This window comes from Chlorocebus sabaeus, chromosome 21 (genome assembly GCF_047675955.1).
Source record: "Chlorocebus sabaeus isolate Y175 chromosome 21, mChlSab1.0.hap1, whole genome shotgun sequence".
Classification (NCBI taxonomy): Eukaryota; Metazoa; Chordata; class Mammalia; order Primates; family Cercopithecidae; genus Chlorocebus; species Chlorocebus sabaeus.
In genome coordinates, this window is record NC_132924.1 from 101743739 (window position 1) to 101767388 (window position 23650).

Sequence of the window (23650 nt, forward strand, 5' to 3'; positions counted from 1 at the left end):
CAGAGTCTCTACAGAGTTAGAGTATTTCCTGTGTAAGTCCTCAGCTTACATTACAGGTTCTTTCTGTTCTAAACAGAGGTAAAGAAAAAAGCCTCTTGTCCAGTCAACTCTGAGGATATCTGGAATTTCCGGCAATTGGGTCTTCAGCACTGGCTAAGGATCCAGTGTGCAGTGCTCTGCTTACCTTGTGCCAGGGGACCATTACCTAAGATGTGAAAAGTCGGAGCCACTGCAGCCCCTCCCACTATCATGTTTCCTTGAGCTCATCATATTCCACCATGTGCTGGTTCAGAGCCTCACAGATGTCTTTACCTTCGGTGCCACATTTCTAAAGCTAGACCTGACTTTTCTACTTCAAATACATTCTATGTTTCTATATATGGAGAGATCCCTTTGCCCCGTGGGTCCTGCGTCTTTTGCAGGCAGCTCTAGGGCATGCGTATTACCACTTTGTAAAAGCAGTTTCTCTCCGGAAGACTGTTGCAGTGAAAGAACTAGCCCTTCTCCCTTGTCAGTTTGTTTTGGTGCATGTTGTTTTACAATGATGTCATTAGATTCCTAGGCGATCAAAGGGACAAGAGCCCAAAATACTAAGAAACTTGATGGAAAGCAGGCTAGAACAAAGGGACAGGTGGCCTGGTAGAAGACTGGCTCTTCCTAGAGCAACCTAGGAAAAGTATCTGCCCTACTCCACTAAGGAAGCCGTTTACTTTCTGCAGTATCACAAGAAAGGTCTAGGTGCAGATACGTCCTGCTTGACAAGATATGAGAGGTATATGATGAGACAGAAAGAAAACTGGACTCACCGCCTGACTTGGACCTAGCTGCTGCTTAACCCATTCAATTTTGCAATTCCTGCAGACTGCCGGTGGAAAGAACCAAGGCCCAGGCAGCAGAAAAGACATGCAACTGCTCTAGCTTACCTGTTTTTTAACCTCTTGATTCCTTTCTCTTTTCCCTTTGTTTTCTCATCTTCATTATCTGTTGGATCCATGTGTTTATGTCTCACATCTCCTGGTCTCTCCTCGTGCTTCTTTCTCATTTTGGTGTGTTGCAGTCATCCCCTACCCCCGATCCCCCCATCTTCTCCTTGCCTCTTGTAGGCCTGGTGGTCATCTCGGCTTTGCTCTGGTGCTGGTGGGCTGAGACGTCGTCCTAATGCAGGTACTGGTATTGCTTCCTCTCCTTCTGAGGGATAGAGGGAGGGTGCAGGTTGCCCTGGCCTCTCCTCTTTCCCTTTTCTCCCAGCTGCTTGCTTCTTGCTTGTACTATTTTACAACAGGTGATGCTCAGGTCTGAGTTTTAGTTCTGACTTTTCCTTGGGCTACTGCAAAGCCTGTGACATCTCTGAGCATGTCTTTGTAATGCATAGGAGGTTGGAATGCTTGCCAGAGACATGGTTTGAGTTTCAATCCTTGGCTGGGAAAAACTTGGCTAAGCCCAGCTCGGTTGCTACTGTCAAAGCTGCCTCACTACTTCTTTTTCCCCGCTCATCCTCTGTGTGATGGCTAGCCTGACCACTTCTGATGAGCTGATGTTTGTCTGCAAGGCTGGCCTGGACTCTCTTTGTCTTTAACTCCAGAGTCAAGTTCTCACTACTGTTGCTACCCAGGATGGCAAAATAAGGAATCCCTCTTCCGTTGGGAGAGAGAGGAGGTCTGAAGAGCTCTGATCCTCATGATCGTCCCAGGGGCATTGGTAGGAGGGCAACCTAAGTTGGTCCGTCAAGCTTGGTGAAATGGAACTGAACCCTTACTGTATTCTGCTCTTTCTACTGAACAGTTCTCTGCTTCTGGACTTCCAGTCTCCAGAAAAGTTCTTCTAAACAGAATGCCGGGAAATTTTATTAGTTCTCTGTTTATCTCTTTTGTGGGTCAGATTCCATGTAACTGGCTTCCCAAGCTAGGTTTTCTGGAGAGAATGTGGTATTAGTGAAAAGTTTCTACTAGCCAGAGATCTGTGTTCTCAGGAAATTAAGACTGATTTATTCTGGCCACTTTCCAGTCAGCTCCCACACATGTAATCTAGGCTGTCAACAGGATACCAAATTCAGGAGGCAGAATGTGGTCTTACGGCCTAAGGTGGAAGACTGGGGTTCCACCTGCCTTCTGGAACCCATAAGGTATTCTCTCTAGTCCTGTGTTGCTTCTTTCTCATGCCCTCCCTGCCTCCCCCTCCACTCCCCTCTCTTCTCACATTCCTGTGAACAGAATGTAGCTTAATGCACAGGGTGGCAGCTGGAGCATTTGTTGGTGGCACTTCTCTCCATTTCCTTTTCTGTCCTTCCTCCTGCTCCCTCCCCAGCTTTCCTATTACTCATCTTCAAGCCTCCACCTTTCTTCTTGACTTTAGGTATTCCCTTTACTCCCTGGTCCACAATTGCTTTAGTGATGGAACCCCTCTATATGACTCTTTCTCCCCTGTGCCCCCCCTCCCCCAGAAGTCTTAAGGCACTACAGGTAAGACCCAAAGCATTCAGCCACAGCCTTCCACCACCTCAGACTCAGCCTGGCCCAATCAAGGGGAGAGGAAGAACTGCTGGTGAAGGGTTCTACTGGTAGGGCCTGTTATCCCCAGAGCTCTGGGAGGCCCCAACATGCAACTGTGCAGCCAGGACCTGAGGGAGCCCAGTGTGTAGAAAGCATGAGAACTCGGTTGAGTCTGCCTCTACTGACAGCGGTTGTCCCAGGGAGCAAAATGCACACTCTGAACTCTAGCTTCTTCAAATGTAAACAAAGGATGATCAAACCTCTGCCCTCCTCACAGGTTTTTGTCAGGACCAGATGGGTTAAAATAGATGAAAGTATTCTATAAATTATAAAATACCCCATCATTAATAAAAAGAGCACACACTTACAAAATGCAGTCTATGTGTTAGGCACTGTTCTAATCACTTAGGTATATTAACTGATTTAAGCCTTGCAACAACCCTGTGAAGAAGCTACTCCTATTATTACTTTATATATGATTAAACTAAGGCATAGAGAAGTTAAGTAAAACAGCCAGGAAGCTGCGAATCAGATTAAAAGGACTCAGTATTAACAACAGATAAGATTCCAATCTTGCTTCCCCTTATCGTCTCTTCTCATTTTGAGCAGTTGCTCTTCATTGGTCCCAAGGAGGAAGACACCATACTTCTGTTTAGGCAACCTCAGATCACATTAGCTCTTTAGGTAACTAATATATTATTAATTTATTTCATGTGTTGTTTATAAGCCCCTCTGCAGATTGTGTATGCTAAGTGTCCTTTCCCCATTCTGTACCTGCATTTGATTTTGAGGCTTCAAAGGCAGAATTTTCCATTCTTCCCTATTATAGTTCATTGTTCTTACCTTATAAGGTTCTGTGTGTATGTGTTTTTAATCTTGACCCTGTGGTTTTAAAATACTTGCTTCCTCTGCCACCTTCACGTCGTCTACAGGGGTGGCAAGCCCACCTTCCCTATCTTCATCTACAGAGGACAGAGTGAGGACAGAGCCTCTAGAGTGTCGTCTCATGGGGTTCTTTTATTCAGCTCATTGGTCACTTACCTGTCATTCGACATACTGTACTGTCATCCTATCCTTATTTCTGCATATTATCTGCAAAGATCATAGAAAATCCTGTCAAACAACTCAACATCCAAAAACATGATTCCTGTGATTTGTCACTTAGCTCACCTAGTTTAAAAGGAGAGTTTGACACAACTTACCTCTTTGGGACACCCACACTGGCCCTTTCCCCATCCCATGCAGAAACTTACCTTTGCCTAGTGTGAGGTGCACCAGTCACATTTAAGGATTTCAGCTCCTCCCTCCTTTAAGAACACCAGACTAACATTCTTAGCAATGCACTTTAGGATAGAAGCATCTGAGCATGTCAATATTTTTTTCTAACTAGCTCCCTTCTTAGTTTTTGTTTTTGGTTTTAGAGACAGGGTCTCACTCTGTCACCGAGGCTACGGTGCAGTGGCATGATCATGGCTCACTGTAACTTTGAACTCCGGGTATCAAGCGATCCTCCTCCATCAGCCGATCTCTTGGTTTTCTTACATGAATTACTCTGTATATCCACCTCTAACGTTGCTTGGCTTTCCATTTCATATCTTCTGTTGTTCTTAGTAGCTATTTCTACAAGCTCGGGAGATTTTCTTTGCTCTTTAGCAGGCTTAAAATCCTCTTTTTAGATAAATTATCATCTGAGAAAATGTGTCATTAGCATTAATGGGCTATATTCCATTTTTACTTGAAACCATCCTTCTCTTACCTATGCTATAGCTTATGACTCAAAATCCAAATTCTACCTTTCAGGTAGTAGAGCAAAAAAATAATAAAAATAAAACCTATTTCCCCAAGTATGTATTTTCTTGTCTAACATTTTCATATTCCCTGATGGATGCTTTTTGGATATCTTCTGATGGTGCCACTTGTCCCCTGAATCAGCAGGGTTCCCTAGTGGCCGGCAGTGTCTGGAAGCCTCAGCATACTCTAGCACATACGCCAGGAAGTCAGTCAACATACCTGGTGATTAGGAGTGTTTTAATGACTCAGGCCTAGTGACAGGTTTCCTTAAATTTCCTTGAACCAGTGTCATTCTCTGTCAAAGTTTGTCTGCCTAAGAACCTCCTACTTACCTGCACTCCGTGGTGCACTTTCTTCATTTCCCCTCAGTCTTACTCCCCTTTCCCCATCCTCTTGACTCTGAGTTCATTTCACTGCAGTGAAACTAATGAGGTGCTGCTGCTTTTCCCAAAGCGCCAGGTTTACCCTCCTCTTTATTGCCATGGCATTCAGTCCTTTCTCACTGCAACCACTTGGAAGTCTGGCCCCTGAGCCTGCGTCTTCACGTGGGAGCTAGTATTCTCAGCCCATGGGGAGAAACGGAGGCCTGAATACAGGCTGTCACCTAAGGTGGTGCATACAGTGTTGGGCCACATGTCTAGTGGTGCCAGGACTGAGAGATCACTTGCCTCCACTGGTTACCCAGGAGGTAAGAGAGACCGATCCACAATGTTCCTGAGGTGTCTTGGGCACCCATAGGCAGGTGATTTCTGGCTTAGGGCAGGGTTCAGGAGGCTGGGCACTCACAGTTTCTCTTTGGTCCCACAGAACATGTTTGGGTTGTGGAAGCCTATGGTATTCTTGGCTATTGCAGCTGTGGCTCTATATGTGTTACCCAACATGCGACAGCAGGAGTCAGAGTTCTGCCTCATGGAGTGATGGCAGACCTTGGCCAGCGCGAGGGCAGATCCCCAGTGGCCACCACCCTCAGCTTTGGGCAGGACACACTGTGCCAGAACCCTCCCCATATGTTCCATGTGTCCCCGTCTCCTCAGCCTCAGTCACCCAGGCTGGAAAGGCTTGTGGGGAGCGGCTGACTCCCATCTCCTGCCTTGTGTAAGAACCTGAGTTCCTTGTAATTAAATATCAACTGAATTACATGAGACTGTGGATTTTTGTTTGCTAAATGCCTGACAACATAACCAGAACAGAGTGGTCCCCCTTTAAGCAAGTACCTCACATAAGAGTCTGACTCCTAAATACGGCTTCTCACCCTGCAGATGACCTCAGAAATGAGGCTGGCCCCTTCTGCTGACAACTGACTCACAGAGGGGTTGGTCTGTGCTTATTAACCCATCCTGAGGTGCTCACCTGAGCATGGAGAAATGGAATGAACAGGGGGCTGGGGAGACTTCCCCTTAGGTTCTGTGTGCACACCTACCTACATGAGAAGGCTGCCCTAAGAAGATCCACGTGTGTGCCTTTGTGACTTCTCAAGGGATTCACCCTCAGAGATGACTTTAATCAGCCAGAGTCCTGGCGATAAACAGGTGGCACACTCAAAGCTTTACATGAAGAGAGTTTAATGAAGGGACTGTGTACAAAAGGCAGAGTTAGGAGAAGCAACAAAACATAGTGAAGTACCAGGCACTAGCAACAGTGTAAAGCATCCCAGGCTGAAGCAGGAAGGAAAGGAAGCAAGAGCTGGAGCTCTGAAAATGGGCCCCAGGCAGGAGTGGCAGCCACAGGGGGTGCAGCCCCCGCCAGAGCTGTGATGAGGTGGGATATGTATTCCCCTACCTTCTCCTCCCACCTGCCAGTTTTCTACTGGTAGCTCATCAGCTGAACCCAATGGGAAGACAAAGAGCAGAGGTGCCCAGGTGATGTAATCTTTCAAGCTCAGCCTCCTGGAGCTTAGAGCAGGACAGAAGCCTGGGGATGGATCTAATTGGGACAAGTAGAATGATGAGGGTAGTTTATGTGTGTTCCTGTTTACCTTCATTCCTGTGGAACCTTTGTGATTGGAGGTTATCATCGTGAATGTTTCCATACGAAAGAAGACCCCAAGCGTATTCTTTTTATTTCTTTTTCTTTTTTTTTTTTTTTTTTTTTTTTTTTTTTTTGAGACAGGGTCTCACTCTGTTACCCAGGCTGGAGTGCAGTGGCACCATCTTGGCTCACTGCAACCTCCACCTCCTGAGCTCAAGCGCCTCCCACTTCAGCCTACCAAGTAGCTGGGACCACAGGCATGCACCACCATGCCCAGCTAAATTTTGTATTTTTTGTAGAGACAGGGTTTCACCATTTTGCCCAGGCTGGTCTCAAACTCCTGGGCTCAAGCAGTCCTCCTGCCTCAGCCTGCCAAAGTGCTGGGATTACAGGCATGAGGCATAGTGCCCAGCCCCAAGCATATTCTTAAGCCATAGTGGAAAGAATGACCCCATGACTCCTGGCTTTCTTTGGACCCCTCTTTTTTCCTCCCTCCCACCCGAAAGGACTTTGTTCCATTCAACCAAACGTCCAAAGAAACACATGTACAGAGTGTATACTGTAGTAGCACTGCCAAGCTAAATGAATTCATTCCTTCTCTAGCTCTTACCTACGGGGAGTAGCAAGGACATTTAGAATCAGGAGATTTTCAAGTTGTATTCAGCCCAGAGAAGTGAAACGGCTGAATTGAAAGTCCATTTTAGCAGACATGGGGCCAGTGCTGAAATTGTGACTAGCCTCCTAGAAATGTGACTACAACTAGGCAAATTGAAGACAGTGCCACATGCCTCTTTTGCCTTTGTCTAAATTAGCGGTCCCCAACCTTTTTGGCACCAGGGACCGTTTTCATGGAAGACAATTTTTCCACAGATGGAGGGGGGATGGGGATGGTTTCGGGATGAAACTGTCCCACCTCAGAGCATCAGGCATTAGCTAGATTCTCGTAAGGAGTGTGCAACCTAGATCCCTCACATGCGCGGTTCACAATAGGGTTCCTGCTCCTTATGAGAATCTAATGCTGCCACTGATCTGACAAGAGGCAGAGCTCAGGTGGTAATGCTTGCCTAGCCACCACTCACCTAATGCTGTGTGGCCCAGTTCCTGACAGTACTGGTCCATGGCCTGGGGGTTGGGCACCCCAGCTCTAAGTGACTCCTCTTTGAAGACAGTTCTGACCTAGGCTGGTCTAGCTCCTTGCTACTCCATGTGACCCACAGATCAGCAGCATCAGCATTGCCCAGGAGCTTATTTGAAAGGCAGATCTCAGGTCCCAACCCAGACCTACTGATGCAGAATCTGCATTTCTAATGAGATGCGCAGTTAGTTTGTATGCACAGTAAGATTTGAGAGGCACCACCCTAGTCAATTACATTAGATTGTATGCTCTCAGTTGTAACCTAAAGAAATTATTTCACAACTGACCTGGTGCCACTGGCTGCTTGTTTTTGAGTGTAGTGAGGCTGCTGTTTCCCCACTTTACTGCCGCCACCAGTTGACTGAAGAACATGGGTATCGGTGGTGGAAAGGACTTACAGCCAAAAGCTATGGTCCTCATGTTTCTGCAAATTCATATGTTGAAATCCTAACCCCTAAGGTGATAATATTAGGAGGGGGGCTTTGGGAGGTGATTAGGTCATGAGACCAGAGCCCTCAGGAGTGGGATCAGAGCCCTTATTAAAGAGACTTCAGAGAGATCCCTCACCCTTTCTGCCATGTAAGTTTACACTAAGACTATAGCCAGGCCAGGCGCAGTGGCTCACGCCTGGAATCCTAGCACTTTGGGAGACCAAGGGGGGTGGATCACCTGAGATCAGGAGTTCAAGACCAGCCTGACCAACATGGAGAAACCCCATCTCTACTAAAAATAGAAAAAATTAGCCAGGCATGGTGGTACATGCCTGTAATCCCAGCTACTCAGGACACTGAGGCAGGAGAATCGCTTGAACCCGGGAGGCAGAGGTTATGGTGAGCCAAGATCTTGCCATTGCACTCTAGCCTAGGCAACAAGAGTGAAACTCCGTCTCAAAAAAAAAACAAGACTACAGCCATCTGTGAGGAAGCAGGCCCCTCGCCAGACATGGAATCTGCAGGCGTCTTGATCTCGAACTTCCCAGCCTCCAGAATTGTAAGAAATAAATTCTTGTTGTTTATAAACCACCCAGTCTATAGTATTTTGTTACAGCAGCCCAAATGGACTAAGACACTAAAGATTACTGATTTAACCTGGAATTACAAGCCAGGATAGAGGTCAGGTTCTAGTAGGGTGGTCCCCAGCTAGGGGACCTGAACCTAGAGCCTGCCTAATGGCAGGAATGTGGGCCTACTTTTCCCACCTTTTTGCTTAGAATACAAAACCCCTCCCTTTAGGACATATCCTTCTCTGTTCATTTCATTGATTGATTGATTGAGACAGGGTCTGACTCTGTTGCCCAGGCTGGAGTGCAGTGGTGCAATTTCAGCTCACTGCAACCTCCACCTTCCAGGCTCAAGCCATCCTCCCACCTCAGCTTCCAGAGTAGCTGGGACTACAGGCGCTCACCACCATGCACAGCTGATTTTTGTATTTTTTGCAGAGATGGGGTTTTGCCATGCTGCCCAGGCTGGTCTAAACTCCTGAGCTCAAGTGAATCGCCCGCCTCAGCCTTCCAAAGTGCTGGGATTACAGGTGGGAGCCACTGCACCTGACCCTCTGTTCATTTTAGAATCCCATTCTTTTCATTTGGTTTGGACTTTTTGTCTCCTTGTCTTAATAATACACTGTTACCCAGGTGTATTGAAGAGGAATCTTTCCTGCTGAATGTGAAACATTCACTTAAGCTAGCTTAAAAAAACGCAGTAGGATGTTCTCACTTATAAGTGGAGTTAAGGTTGGGCGCAGTGGCTCATGCCTGTAATCCCAGCACTTTGAGAGGCCGAGGTGGGTGAATCACAAGGTCAGGAGTTCAAGACAAGCCTGGCCAACATGGGGAAATCCTGTCTCTACTAAAAATACAAAAATTAGCCGGGCATGGTGGCAGGCGCCTGTAATCCCAGCTACTCGGGAGGCTGAGGCAGGAGAATTGCTTGAACCTGGGAGGCGGAGGTTGCAGTGAGCCGAGATCACGCCACTGCACTCCAGCCTGGGTGACAGAGCAAGACTCCTTCTTTAAAAAAAAAAAAAAAAAAAAAAAGTAGAGTTAAAAAATGTGTATAATGTGTACACAGGGACATAGAATGTGAACTGATGGACATTGGAGACTTTGAAGTGGTGGGGGTGGGCTGAGGGGAGGGATGAGAAATTACTTAATGGGTACAATGTACATGATTTGGGTGATGTTACACTAGAAGCCCAGACTTCACACTAAACAATATATCCAGGTATCAAAACTGCCCTTGTACCCTCTAAATTTATACCAAAAAAAAAAAAAAGGATTGATCTTAAGTCTGGAGGGGTATGCCTTGGAAACCACAGGCAGGCGTGCACCTGGGTCTAGGTGCGCTAGAACCAGGGACTCAAAGCACCTTCAGGAGCCTCCATCTCTCCCCACTGCTGCCCTCTGCATAACTGCCTCCTTTCTGCAAGCTGCCTGCAGCCCAGCCCTCTCTGGTTTCCCTTTCCAGGTCAAGAGGTAGAGTAGCCACCCGCTGCCACTCCTGTCAAGGACTAGCTGCTTTTGGGGCAGGGTGGGTGATTCTAAAGATGACAGGTACTGCCACTTCTGATTGTGGCAGAGGGAATATTGGGTTGCAGGGGGGGAGAGGGGAACAACCTGGAGATCCAGGCAGTGGTCCCCACGGGGATGTGGACACAGAGCTGCAGGGGAAGGCGTCTCTCACCAGAACCCCTTGATCTCTAAGATAATCAGAGGAAGCAAACTAACTGTTTTGGATAACCTATTAGATGCCAGGCACCATGCTAACCATCTTTCTTGTGATTTCCTTCCATTTTCACACATTAAAAAAAAAAAAAAAAAAAGAGAAAACAGGCCCAAAAGAGTTACGTTACTTGCCCAAGGTTATAGAGCTAGAAGTAGAGAGGCTGGAATTCAGCCCATGGATCATTCCACTCTACCACACTGTCCCTGGCAACTGGGTCAGTGCCACAGTCAGTATCAGTATCACTGAAAGTGCCTGCTGTGACCTGGCCAGCCCAGTATCATCACAGGTGACTGTGGAAATATCCCTGGTTCCAGAAAAACAGTATTTTCAAACATGGCTCATTGTACCCGCTCACTTGGATTCAGCTCAGCCCAAGATAAATATGGCCAATATTGGTGGCTGATGAGCAGAGCCCCTCCATGGCAGAGGCAGGACCAGGTGAAGAGCCAGGCAACCTGGTCTCCTGAGATAGGTCAGCAGGTGGTGAGTCAGGGGGCTATAAATGTCCTGTGGCCCCAGCCAGCACTGCCCAGATACTCAGCTGATGAAACCCCTTGTAAGCCCCTGTGTGCCCCTGCCTGGCTTAGGGAGGAGCATGTCAGCGCTCCTCGGGGAGGGGGCCCTACTTGGCAGGCCGGGGCCCAGCATTGTGCACGGTCTGTTCCAGCCTGGCTGGCCAGGCTGGGGGCCTGGGCTCATGGGCTATATTGAGGGCTGAGTCACCAGCCCGCGCCTGGGTCAGGCTGATTGTCACTGGATGCTGGGGCCTGAGTCAGGCCCCGATTTATCCTGGAGAGCAACAGGCTCAGGTTTCTGAGGACAGTTGCGGGGGTTGGGGGGGGGTGACGGGAATCATCCCTTGGCACTCTGCACCCTCCTCTGCCAACCATTCACTTGATCCCCTGGGGCCCGCACACTGACCTCCCCTGGAGCCCGCACACTGACCTCCCCTGGAGTGAGCTCATGAGTCAGAGGGAAAGCAAGGGAAGCTACACTGGGAGTTCCTTCTCCCCTCCCTGGCTTCCTCCAGCCTCTCCCACCTGAACAGAGGTGCTTAGTTGGCTGGGGGACCTCAGATAATGCCTGCAAAACAGGACTGTGGACTATTAGGGTCTGTAAAGGGGCTGTCAACTCCAAGCAAACTCACCTTAACCCTTTCTCCACCCTAGCAGCTCAAAGAGGAATGCACCCTTTCTCAGATCTGTGCCTCAGTTTACTCACCAGGGTTTCAGAGGCAGCACTGCTGAACCCTGAGCCCCTGGCACCTCAGGTTGGCTGTCAGAAGTCCGCCTTTGTATATACACAGTTCCCCTGTGAGGCCCAGCTGTGTGTCCTAGGAGCCAGGCCTCTCTCCACAGCAGAGCTCAGTCTCTCAAGTGTATGGACAGCACTGGTGCCTGACGGGTGGATTTAGCCAAGAGTTGAAGGTGGCTTGGGGAGAATGAGAGTTCTAGAGATAGAGAGAAGGGGTTGCCAACAGGAGAGTGGAATTCCTGAGCACCTCGTCACAGGCAGCCGACAGAACATGAGCCACAGGGCCCAGGCTATTTATACCTCGCCTGTCACTATCAGGGTCCCTAGAGCTCCCCCCACCCCCAGCCATGCACAGCAGGTCCTTTTGCTCTTTCTGGTCCCTTCTCTACTCCTCCCCCTCCCTACCTAAGGACCAGGCAATTTCATTCAATGAGAAGAGAAAGAAATTATTCATAGACCCCTGTCATCATAAGCATTGCCCCCCACAGAACCCTGAAACTTTCCTCAGCTCCATAACAGGGGGTGCCCTCATTGGCCCTTGGGGGAAAGAGCCCCCAAAGATGCTCACTATCCCGTCTTTTACGCCAGTTCTAGGGGTAGAAAAGGAATGAGATATAATGATTTACCTAAAAGGGCCCAGACCCTTCCCTGGCTTGAAGAAACTTATCAGGCTCAGATATGGCCTCCTACCCAGCTCAACTCGACTAACTGGGTCTAGAAGGATGGGAAAGCTGAGGACACATGGCTTGAAAAAGGGGGAACTGGGAGATATGGCTGCATGTATGCTACAGAGTTGCAGAATGGATCTCCTCCTTATAGAAATACGTTCTCTAGGCTGGGCATGCCTGTAATCCCAGGACTTTGGGAGACTGAGGTGGGCGGATCACCTGAGGTTGCGAGTTTTAGACCAGCCTGACCAACATGGAGAAACTCCGTTTCTACTAAAGATACAAAATTAGTTGGGTGTGGTGGCGCATGCCTGTAATTCCAGCTACTCAGGAGGCTGAGGCAGGAGAATCACTTGAACCTGGGAGGCAGAGGTTGTGGTGAGCAGAGATTAAGCCATTGCACTCCAGCCTGGGTAAAGAGAGCGAAACTCCATCTCAAAAAAAAAAGAAAAGAAAAGAAAAGAAAAATAAATACGTTCTCTAGCTCTTTCTCCTCACCCCAGGCCAGAGGGTCTGGGTGCCTCAGTTTCCCTGCTGTTCTATTCCCCAGGCCTCCAGCTTTTGGCTTGCCCTGAGTACAGCTTTGCCTGGGCATCCCAGCTGGCTCCCTTGGGCTCTCCCTGACCACTCTGACCCTGGCCCTGCCCACCTGCCTGGTCACATTTCCCTCTGGCTGCTCTGGCTGGGGCTCTCCCTGTTTCAGCCTGGCTGACCCACCCTTTCCCTGGCAGGATCTGCCCCATGGCCCAAATGGGCACGTTGCCCAGGGGGCTCCCTGGCACTATGGGGGAAGAGTCTCTCCTTCCCCTCTTACCACCTCAGTTGAGTCAGACTTGGGGGAGGGGTACACACAGTGTGAGTCACTGGGTGCCCTTTTCCTGAGCTGAGCTTCATTCTGAGGTGGTGAGGCCAAACGGGCTGCTGACAGGGACACTGAGTCAGGGGCAGGGGGCCCAGTTTTACTCCTGGGACTCTGGATTTGGGCCCCACATGAGGTTTTTCTATTTGTAAAGTCAAGTAATGGCTGGGAGGCACCCCCCCCCCACCCCCCGCAGGATTCTCCTTCATTGGCCTGGGCAAGGTCCCTGCTTCCTCTCAGGCCCTCTCTGCACAAGCACACACACTTCTCTTCCCTGTCCACAGGTGGACAATGCCCTGGGCTAGGAGCCAGCCCTCGCAGGTCCTGTCAACAGCCTGCCACCAACTAGTCTAGAAAATTCTGTCAACACCAGATCAGTGGGTTTTGCCCTAATCGCTGGCCTCAGTTTCCCCATTTACCTCTTTAGCCCGTGCGAGGTGTGGAGGGAGCATATTTCATTCCTGACAGTTTGGTGTGTTGGGTGTGGATGGAGAACTGTCGGCCCTCCCCGCCACCTTCCAGCGCGGTGGCACCGGGAGCCCAGGGGGTGGGCACCCTCAACCCTGTCCCGCTGCTCGGGCGGCGCGGGGGAGGGGCGACGGGGGCGGGGCGTCCTGCGCGGCGCGGCCCCCACCCGCTGGCCGGGCGGCATTCCTGAGAGGCCGGCGCTCTGACGTGGACCCGGGGGCCGCGGGCGCGGCGGGGGGGCGGCGGCCCGGGGGCTTCTTAAACCCCCCGCCCCGGCCCAGCCCGCACTTCCCGAGCACCGCTCCGCCCCCAGAGGGAGAGAGAGCCAGAGAGCGGCCGAGAACCTAGGAGGCCAGCTGAGCCCCGCCGAGCCCCGCCAGCCCCGGCGCGAGAGAAGTTGGAGAGGAGCGCAGCGCAGCGCAGCGAGTTCCCTGGTCGCGCCCCGATAGCGCCCTACAGCCCCCGACAGCCCCAACCCCGGCCCTAGCCCCGGCCGCACCCCCAGCCCGCGCCAGCATGATGAACAACAGCGGCTACTCAGACGCCGGCCTCGGCCTGGGCGACGAGACGGACGAGATGCCGTCCACGGAGAAGGACCTGGCGGAGGACGCGCCGTGGAAGAAGATCCAGCAGAACACATTCACGCGCTGGTGCAATGAGCACCTCAAGTGCGTGGGCAAGCGCCTGACCGACCTGCAGCGCGACCTCAGCGACGGGCTCCGGCTCATCGCGCTGCTCGAGGTGCTCAGCCAGAAGCGCATGTACCGCAAGTTCCACCCGCGCCCCAACTTTCGCCAAATGAAGCTGGAGAACGTGTCCGTGGCCCTCGAGTTCCTGGAGCGCGAGCACATCAAGCTTGTGTCCATAGGTCAGTGCGGGGGGGCGAGGGCACGGGCGCATCAGGGATAGGGTCATCCCATGGGGCAGGGGACACAGGTGCGGGGTGGGCGCTCGAGGATCTGAGAGACAGGGCAGAGGGCACCCCCCTGGTACAGAGAGAAGACCCTGGCCCCTCGACGCGGGCCACGGGCACTGTCTGCACATCCTTCTGGGGACAGCGAGCACTCCCTGGGTGCCCCGGGGAGTCCAGGCCTTAGGGTTTGCGTGCCTTCCAGCTGCCGCCTCGCCATGCACACTCCTACCGCCCGTCTCCGCTCACTGTCCCCTTTCCTTCCATCGGGCAACCCTAGCCCACACTTGGGAGGACAGAACTTGTGCCTGTCACTGATTACTGGGGGCCCCCAACAAAACAAGTGGCTCCCCAGCTTCACAACCCCTCCGCGGTCCAGGAGAGGGCTGAAGACAGGTCCCAACAACTGCCCGCGTCTGCGGGCTCTGGGGCCGAGGGGAGCTGGCGCGGGAGGCCCTCTTCGTGCATGTGCTCAGCAGCTGGGTTCAGGCCCGGGGGCCAGGACAGGCAGGGCCCAGCCTCAGAAACCTAAAAAGGCACTGAGCGAGCGCGGGGAGACTTAACCCCTGACTGTCCTCCTCCTGCTTCAGCCTGCGGCGGAGGGGGCTTCCGCAAGTCCAGGCCCTGCCCCAGCCCACCCCCTACCCCGGGATTGGCTGCAGCTAACGGTCTGGGCTGCGGGAGAGGGAGGGGAAGGCCTGTGGAAGGGAGGAAGTCATTGAGTGTAACCAGATTTGGAAGGTGTGTAGTGCAGGGTGGGGGCGGGGAGGCACTCCAGTCTTGGGAGCAAAGACGCAAAGGGTGGGCTTGGAGTGGCAGGAGGCTGTCCTGCCCTCAGAGTCCTGCAGTCATCCCTGAGGCTGGGGGGCCTGGGGAAGACCCCCCCCACCCCTGTGGAGAGCTCTTAAGAACCTTGCTGGGATTTGCAGGATGGGGTTCTTGGACGGTGCACCCCACGGCCCCAGGAGAGGAGTTTCATGGCGGGCCAGGTGGGCCCCACACTGTATGTTCCCTGAGATTTCTCTGTCAGCCCCACTCTCCCTTGGGGCGATCTCTAGGCCTCCTGATATAGCAGCTGAGGTCAGCCCGGGGCCTTTGCCCCATCCAGTCCCCTCCCTAGCCCTTACCCCCTCCTGCCCCTATACTGCCCCCCCACCCCACCCGCCTGGCCTGGCCTGGAAATAGCCCTGCCTCCGTGACACAGCAGATGTCTCTGAGCTTTCCAGAAGGACAAGGCTGAGGGCAGGGGGTGGGGGAGGGGGCCTGGAGTGTGTAGTGAGGCTGAGGGCTACGTGATGGAGGCTGAGGGGTCAGAGGAGTCAGTCCTGGGCCGGCATCCTCAGCAGACTGGGGTTTGAAAGGCAAGACTGACTGTCCCAGGTGGGGTCTCAGGGAAGAGCCGGAGGCCTCGGCAAGACGTGTAGGAAACTGCTCAGCCTTCCCCTCCCTTCCAGTCTGCGGGGGCTCCCGGCCCCTCTCCAGGCCTCCTCCTTCTTGAGCACACCTCTCCCTTCCCCCGTGGCGGTGCCTGGCTCCAGCCCCCTTGGCTCTGCGGAGGAGGGGCCAGCTTAGAGCTGAGGGGAAGAAGCAAAAGCTGGTTTGAGGGTGGGAGGGAAGCTCCCTGGTTCCCGCTGGGAGGAAGGCGAGGCAGTCCTCATTTGGGCCAAGTGGCTCACTTGCGCTGATGAGATAAGCTGTCAGCAATTCAGCTGCCGGCCCCAGGCTGAGGCTGGAGGGGAGGGGACACTGGCAGCGACCGGCAGAGGTCCAAAGGGGCTGCCCATGAGGAGGGGGCATCCTGCTTCTGCTCGCTCCCCTACTCCATTTAGTGGTGAGAAGGGGCGATCCACGGGGCCTCCTTCTGAGTATTGTCTCAGCACTGAAATCGAGAGTCTGGGCACCTCAGGGGGCGTCAGAAAGACTCCCCACTTCTCTTTCTAGAAGGGAAGTCAGGGTCTGGAGTAGCAGTTGGGATCCAAGTCCACCTGAAGAAGGGGCACTGAGCCCAGGCTAAAGGAGCTGTGCCCTTCATATCCCCACCACCTTGTCCTGGGCCCCCATCGCCCCTCATCCCCTCCGAACAAAGAGGCCTATGAGGCAGCTCTGTCCCGCAGCTGTTCCCCAGTTGCTATTCCTTCTCCTGGAGCCAACAACTGAGGGAGGGGCTGGAGGGGGCAGCAGCTGTCCCAGCACCTCCCTAGGCCCAGCCCTCTCCTCCCCCTCCATTTGAGGCCTGGGGTGGCCTCGGGAACTAGCTGTCTGGCTCCTCCCACTCCTTTGGGGGTATCCCTAGGCAGATGGAGAAGTGGTTTGGTGGGCCCTGGTGGCGCTGAGCTCCTTTCCTCTGCCTGGCCTCCGAGAGGGAGGAGGGAGAGAGAGGCCATTGCTTCCAGAGTGGGACTTGGGGCCCCACTGCCCTTCTCCTGCCCTAAGCCTGGACCACTTGCTGTCTGGCCCAGGGCCAGTTGCTGGGGAGAAACCTCCCTCTCCAGCAAGTATGAATGACCACCCTCCCCATGTACACACCCCCTCCAACCCCTGCAACCTCAAGGCTGCCTGCCCAGGGGTCTGGCTCCAGTTTGCAAGAAGTACTTCTGGGCATGTGAGCTTTGGAGTCTGTCGGGGTTGTGAGAGACTGGGGGCACCGGGGCATCCAGACTGTGTGAAAGTGTTGGAGCCTGTGTGTTTGAGAGAAAGCACCGGGAGGCAGGGAGTGAGTGTGTCATGGAATCTGAAAGCTGCCAAACCATTGTGCTGCAGTGGAGCCAGGGGAAGGGGGCGGGCTGGGGAGCTGCTGGGGAAGGAAGGATGAATCAGTGACAGGGTGGGGGAGCCCAGGAGGCCAGAGCCCCAGCCAGAGGGACAGGGAGACTGAGGCACCCCTCCCATGGCAGGTGGGAGTGAGGCAGGGGATGCCCTGGATTTCCCAGGCTCTTGGTCTCCTAACACTCACCCCAAGATGTGGGGAAGGGTGGAGGGGAGAAGATGTGTAAGGGGAAGCCTCCACTCCACCCTCTCCCATCTCTCGGGCAACATCAGTAAACAAGACTGAGTCCTCCACCCGCTTCCAGCCTCCTGAAAGCAGTGCTTTGGGAAGCTGATAGATTTCAGAACTTCATTGCCCTTTACAAGTAAGCTGAATTCCAAAGATCTGTCTATGTGCTAGGCCGCCCCAGGTTCTGGATATTTCTTTCTGATTGTTAAGTGGGATCTAGGCCCCCCCCACATCTTGAGGAACCAGTTCTGGCTCAAAGGAGGTGATGGGTGGAGTGTGTCAGCTCCTGAGGCTGGAGTCCCTCTGCCCCTAGCCTTTGACAACATGACTTTCAAGACTTAACCGAGAATGTACTGGACCCCACCCACCCGCCCCTGCCCCACTATCAGAACCCCTTGGTTTCTAAAGCCCTTTGTGGCATTCAGGGTAGAGTGTGAGTGGAAACTCGTCCTACTCCGCTCCAATTTCAGTTCTTAAAATACTCATTCATTCAACTAATATTTATTGAGATCTTACTATGTTTAAGACCTTCATTGTAGAAAGATAAAACCTAGTGTCTAGAATGAAAGAAACTAGACCAAAAAAAAAGAGTATATACTGTGTGATTCCATTTATATAACACTCTAGGAAATACAGAGTAATCTATCGTGACAGAGAGCAGATCAGTTGTTGCTTGGGATGGAAGGACGAGGATGGCAGGAGGGAGGGCTCACAAAGGGGTGTGTACAAGGAAACTTTGGGGAGTGATGGATGGTACCTTCGTTATTCTTGATCTGTGGTGACGGCTTCATGAGATATCCATAGTGTCAAAGCTTCTCAAACTTCATTATCTATCATGTGCAGTTTGCTCTATGTCAATCATAGCTCAGTAGAACTGATAACAAAACAAAAAGGCTCTGCCCTGGGAGCCTTACAATCCCACAAGGCCAGACAGAAACCAGGTAATTACATAAACAGGAGGCAGACTCACTGGCTGTAGCTGAGGTGAGGGTACCTTCCGGAACCATAGGAACACAGAGAGGCAGCCTTCTGACCGGAAGGGCCTCATAAAGGACTTGGCATCTGAGTGGGGCCTCGCAGGAGGGAGAGGGTCAGGTAGGCAGACACTAGAGGCCTGACCCCAGGGCTCTGGCCCGAGGAGCTGCGCAGGTGAGGGAGGGTGCTCTGGGGCAGTGGAGGGTGGGGCGCCCCTGAGCCTGTCTGTGCCCTCCCCTCTGCAGACAGCAAGGCCATCGTGGATGGGAACCTGAAGCTGATCCTTGGCCTGATCTGGACGCTGATCCTGCACTACTCCATCTCCATGCCCATGTGGGAGGATGAAGATGATGAGGATGCCCGCAAACAGACACCCAAGCAGCGACTGCTCGGCTGGATCCAGAACAAGGTGCCCCAGCTGCCCATCACCAACTTCAACCGTGACTGGCAGGATGGCAAAGCTCTGGGCGCCCTGGTGGACAACTGTGCCCCTGGTGAGTGGGCCAGCGAGCACAGCATGGAGTCCTTAGCTCCCAAAGACAGAGGGGACAAGCTGGGGCTGCCAAGGCGCGTGGTTGTCAGAATGCATACCCTGGGGCCTGGGGGGCAGGATCCCCTGCAGGGTTTGTCCTCCTTCAGCTGAGACTGTCTGCTGGTTGGCAGCAGGCCCTACCTGATGAGTGTGCCAGATTCCACAGAGGCAGGGAGAGGTTTAAAACCCCTTATTTTACAGACAAGGACACCATGGCCCAGAGAGGGCTGGTGACTTATCCAAGATCACACAGCTTGTCCATGGCAGAACCACCTAGGGCCTAGGTCCTGGACTCCCTGCCCCATGAATTCTTTACTGTGCCATGAGGCACTATGCCTGCCGAGCTGAGAGAGAGGCAGTGTGGTGACCGGGACTTGTAGCAAGACCGGGAGTTAGATCCAGAGAAGGGTTTTCTCTGGGAGACCGTGGGATGGCTTTGAGAAGGGGTTGAGGCTCAGGATGATGTGGGATGAGGCCAGTGGGGCACTGCCTGGTGGCAGGTGACCCAGCCTTGCCCCTTCTCCATGTAGGTCCTGGCCTGGTCAAGTGGGGGCAGCTCAGGAGCCATGAAAAACTGAGGCATCACTGGCTAGAGCACACCCCATGGACAGTTCCCTTTCTGCCCCTCACCTCCTGAAAAGAAAGGTTTTCTCCTGAAGTCACAGCCCCTTGGGAGAATCCTCCTCCACCCTGGGGTCAGCCGGGGAGCAGGGGGTGGGAGGCGGGGGCACAGCCTCCTGGGAAGCATTCCCAGCTGCTGAGCCATGGCCCATAACTGGTGTGGCTGCCAGCAGTGAGCTCAGCTGTTCCAGCCAGTCATGGATTCCAGCCTTGAGCCAGCCCCCTCCCCGAAACGGTGTGCCGTCCCCCTCCTCCAGTTCTGGCCTGAACCAAGTGCCCCCTCACCTCCAGCCTTCACAGGAGTGATCTGGGGCTGCCTCAGCATCCTTCTTGTTAGGAGGGCGGGGCTCCTGAGGACGGCAGAGGAGAAGTCATTCTCTCCCCACAGGCCCTTTAATGCCTCAGTTTCCCCAAGTGAGCAGTTAGAAGGAATAGGGAGTCTTATCCCCTAAGACCGGTATGGAAAGTGTTTGGAAATCTAGGGCTTCAGGACAGCTGTGAGGAAGCCTTCTAGGAATGGGTCAGGGGTGTATGTGGGACAAGCACTCTGACCTCCTCTGCCCACCCCTGAGAAAGCTGAATGAGGCGAGAGGTATCTGAGAGGGGACACCCTCCCAGGGTCTGGGGCTCAAGGTCTGAGCTGGGGCCTGGGCAGGCAGGAGGCTGGCCAGGAGGGCTGGTGCCAGGCTGCGTCAGCGAGGGCAGAAAGGCCTCATTGTTGGTGGTGGGGAGGGCTGTCGTGCTCCTACATGGTGAGGGGCCTCACAGCTGATGGGATCAACAGGAACCTGGCTGGTCAAGGCCTAGAGCTGGTGGGAAGGGGTGTGAAGCCACAGCCTCCGAGGGTGTTGGGTGAACAAATGCCCTGCATCCTGGCCAGCTGGCTGCCCCTCACCATTGTCTCCCTCCATCACCTCTCCAGGTCTCTGCCCCGACTGGGAGGCCTGGGATCCCAACCAGCCCGTGGAGAACGCCCGAGAGGCCATGCAGCAGGCCGATGACTGGCTTGGGGTGCCCCAGGTACCTGCACAGATGGGGCGGCGGGGGGCAGGGGGCAGGGGCAGAGGTTGGTTCTGTAAGTTTACCTGAGCAGGGTGCAGGGGGAGACTGGGGCTGCTGGGAAAAAGAGGACGCCATGTGACATCACTCCCTTCCATCGCAGGTCATTGCCCCTGAGGAGATCGTCGACCCCAACGTGGATGAGCATTCTGTTATGACATATCTGTCCCAGTTCCCCAAGGCCAAGCTCAAACCCGGCGCCCCTGTTCGATCCAAGCAGCTGAACCCCAAGAAAGCCATCGCCTATGGGCCTGGTACGTGTGAGCCCCTGGCAGCCCTCCTGGGCCGCTGGGCACATGTCGGCTCTCCCTGAGTAACCTGGGCTCTGCTCCTACCCCGCAGGCATCGAGCCACAGGGCAACACAGTGCTGCAGCCTGCCCACTTCACCGTGCAGACGGTGGACGCAGGCGTGGGCGAGGTGCTGGTCTACATCGAAGACCCCGAAGGCCACACCGAGGAGGTATGCAGAGGCCGCTGGGGAAGAGGGATTCGCTTGGGATTGGAACCAGGGAGCATGGGGCCAACAACAGGAATGGCCCGGAGGTGACTGCTAGAGCCACACACTGTGCTGTGCAGTCTAGGGAAGGTGTCACCGTGGGGGCTAAGTGGGGCTGGGGTGCATAAGCCGTTATGTGATCAGGAGAGACTATGGTCATTGGAGAGGCTTCCAATCTTTTTCGTTCCCAATAGGCCAAGGTGGTTCCCAACAATGACAAAGACCGCACCTATGCTGTCTCCTATGTGCCCAAGGTCGCTGGGTTACACAAGGTATCTCCCTCTAGGCCCCCCTGCCTGCCCTGCTCTTCACATCCTTGGCTCCGGCTGCATGGACCCCTCTCTCAGCCTGCACTTCGTCCCTGCCCAGAGCCCTAGCTGCCCTCCTCTCACCCTCCTTGGTGTGGCTGTGCCCCTCTGCCCCCCTCAGGACTGCTCTCCCCTAGAAGCTAACCTTTGACCTCTGACCCCTAGGTGACCGTGCTCTTTGCTGGCCAGAACATTGAACGCAGTCCCTTTGAGGTGAACGTGGGCATGGCCCTGGGAGATGCCAACAAGGTGTCAGCCCGTGGTCCTGGCCTGGAACCTGTGGGCAATGTTGCCAACAAACCCACCTACTTTGACATCTACACTGCGGGTAGGACGGGCCCCAGAGGGGTGCAGGCAGAAAGCCCCTGACCGTGTGGGGCTGTGGGAGGTGGGGCTGGGGCAGGGATGCCAGCCAGAGGGTGGGCAGCCTCAGGGTGAAGGCACTGGGGCAGCTGTGTGTCCAGAGTGGGTGCTGACAGCCTCTGTTTTCGGCAGGGGCCGGCACTGGCGATGTTGCTGTGGTGATCGTGGACCCACAGGGCCGGCGGGACACAGTGGAGGTCGCCCTGGAGGACAAGGGTGACAGCACGTTCCGCTGCACATACAGACCTGTCATGGAGGGGCCACACACCGTACATGTGGCCTTTGCGGGTGCCCCCATCACCCGCAGTCCCTTCCCTGTCCACGTGTCAGAAGGTAAGGGCCCTTCACCGCTCCCCACGGTAGCCCTCACCAAAGCCAGGATGCAGAGAATTGCCACCAAGTTCTAGTCCTGAGGACTGGGGGGACATGAAGCACTAACTCCATGGTGCAGAGGGGCACGAATGGCTGAGGCTTGCAAGGGGCAAGAGGAAGAGCTGGGGCCAGGCTCTGCAGAGACCCCCTCCCTGAGTCCTCCACCCCACCCCCAAGGTGGCTGGAGTCCCTAAGAGCAGTGCTGGGAGGCCACAGTGGAGGGTCCCAGAACACGTGCCACACTGGGAGGGCTGAGTGGAAGTGACAGGGCCGTACGGGTGGGGGCATATCTGGGGAGCACTGTCCGCACACCAGGCCCTCGGGTGGTGACTGCCCCACTTGTTCTCTCCCTACACTCAGTGTCCATCGTCCACCAGGCCAAGAGAGTGGTGCCACGTTAATGCTTTCCAGTGGAGGCGGGGCCAGGCATGGCCGTAGCTGACTGGCCTCACCTGCGCTGTGTGGCCTGGCCCGGGCAGTGTGGAATCGCCCCACTTCCATGGCATCCTGTGGCAGGCCCCAGGTCCCATGCCATTGTCTGTGTTCTGTGGCAGGCCCCAGGTCCCATGCCATTGTCTGTGTTCTGTGGCAGGTCTAGTGTCTTTGCCACTTGCCTGGTGATTTCTGTGATGAAATCTGGGCTCTGAGCTCTGCCTGTGTTCTGTGGTACCCCTTGGGCAGTGCCATTGCCTGTGGTCATGGTAGTCCTGGAATATGTGTCGTTGCCTGTAGCACCTGTGGGTTCCATGCCATTTTCTGGATTCTGTGGCAGGCTGAGATTCCTATTCCTTTGCCTGTGTTTCATGGCAAGGCCTGGGCTCATTGCCACTGGCCACGGTCTGTGGTAGGCTGATGTCCATAAGTTGCCTGTGTTCTATGGCAGGCTTCGAGTTCTATGAAGTAGCTCTTGTTCCGTGGCATTGCTGGATGTTTTGTGGCATGACTTAGATCCTAAGGTTGCTTTGGTGCTCTGAGAGGCCCAGAGGGCTCTCGATGGATGACCTGGGGGTGGGTAAAGAGGACTTCCCTGTCTCTCTGAGCCCACCCTCAGCCCAGGCTCTGCCATGCATTTCCCCAGTGGCACTGGCTCGGAAGCTTTCTTGTAACCTGCCTGATCTGGGGCCTGTACCAGCTCCAGCCCAGCAGCCCCAGTTGTGTTGGGGGCACAAAGGGCTCCAGAGCAGCGCTGTGGGCCACTGCCTGTGCCTGGGAGGGGTTGGAAGGACTGTGCACAGGGAGGTGGGGGCTAGTAGTCCAAGGCTCCTCAGCACCCCCAACCTCCTTTCTGTTCCTTCTCTAGCCTGTAACCCCAATGCCTGCCGCGCCTCTGGGAGAGGCCTGCAGCCCAAGGGTGTTCGTGTGAAAGAGGTGGCTGACTTCAAAGTGTTTACCAAGGGCGCCGGCAGCGGGGAGCTCAAGGTCACAGTCAAGGGGCCAAGTGAGTGCCAGAGCCCAGGGTCGTGAGGGTGAGGCTGGGGGATCAGGAGGGAAGTATGGCCAGTGGTTCTGACTCCCAGAGGGCAGTGACAGCCCACACCACAGCTCCACAGTGACCAGAGGCACCCCAGAATCTCAGGCACATTGTCTCCTCTCTGCCTCAGTTTCTCGGTCTGCAAGCCAGGAATGATTGTCTCCACCCTAAGTGCTATATGGGGTGTTATGT

General features: G+C 54.0%; 2 protein-coding genes across 8 annotated transcripts in view; both read left to right on the top strand.

Annotated features, from left to right (window-relative positions):
• The window catches only part of CCDC136 (coiled-coil domain containing 136), a 31175-nt gene extending 25751 nt beyond the window's left edge, over positions 1-5424 (top strand). For 4 of the 6 annotated variants that reach the window (XM_038004402.2, XM_007982847.3, XM_007982845.3 and 1 more), the window contains one exon: positions 5088-5424. In XM_038004402.2, the coding sequence (XP_037860330.2) occupies positions 5088-5198 (111 nt within the window). In that variant the 3' untranslated portion in view covers positions 5199-5424. Of the gene's footprint in view, positions 1-1057 lie in introns of all 6 variants that reach the window. The other 2 variants (XM_007982850.3, XM_038004404.2) reach the window with 2 other exon arrangements.
• An 8160-nt stretch (positions 5425-13584) lies between these two features.
• The window catches only part of FLNC (filamin C), a 29244-nt gene continuing 19178 nt past the window's right edge, over positions 13585-23650 (top strand). For both annotated transcript variants that reach the window (XM_007982854.3, XM_007982855.3), the window contains exons 1-9: positions 13585-14223; positions 18481-18729; positions 20311-20408; positions 20551-20701; positions 20790-20908; positions 21139-21216; positions 21418-21580; positions 21748-21948; positions 23288-23425. In XM_007982854.3, coding sequence (XP_007981045.3) covers positions 13872-14223; positions 18481-18729; positions 20311-20408; positions 20551-20701; positions 20790-20908; positions 21139-21216; positions 21418-21580; positions 21748-21948; positions 23288-23425 — 1549 coding nt within the window. In that variant the 5' untranslated portion in view covers positions 13585-13871. The remainder of the gene's footprint in view (positions 14224-18480; positions 18730-20310; positions 20409-20550; positions 20702-20789; positions 20909-21138; positions 21217-21417; positions 21581-21747; positions 21949-23287; positions 23426-23650) is intronic.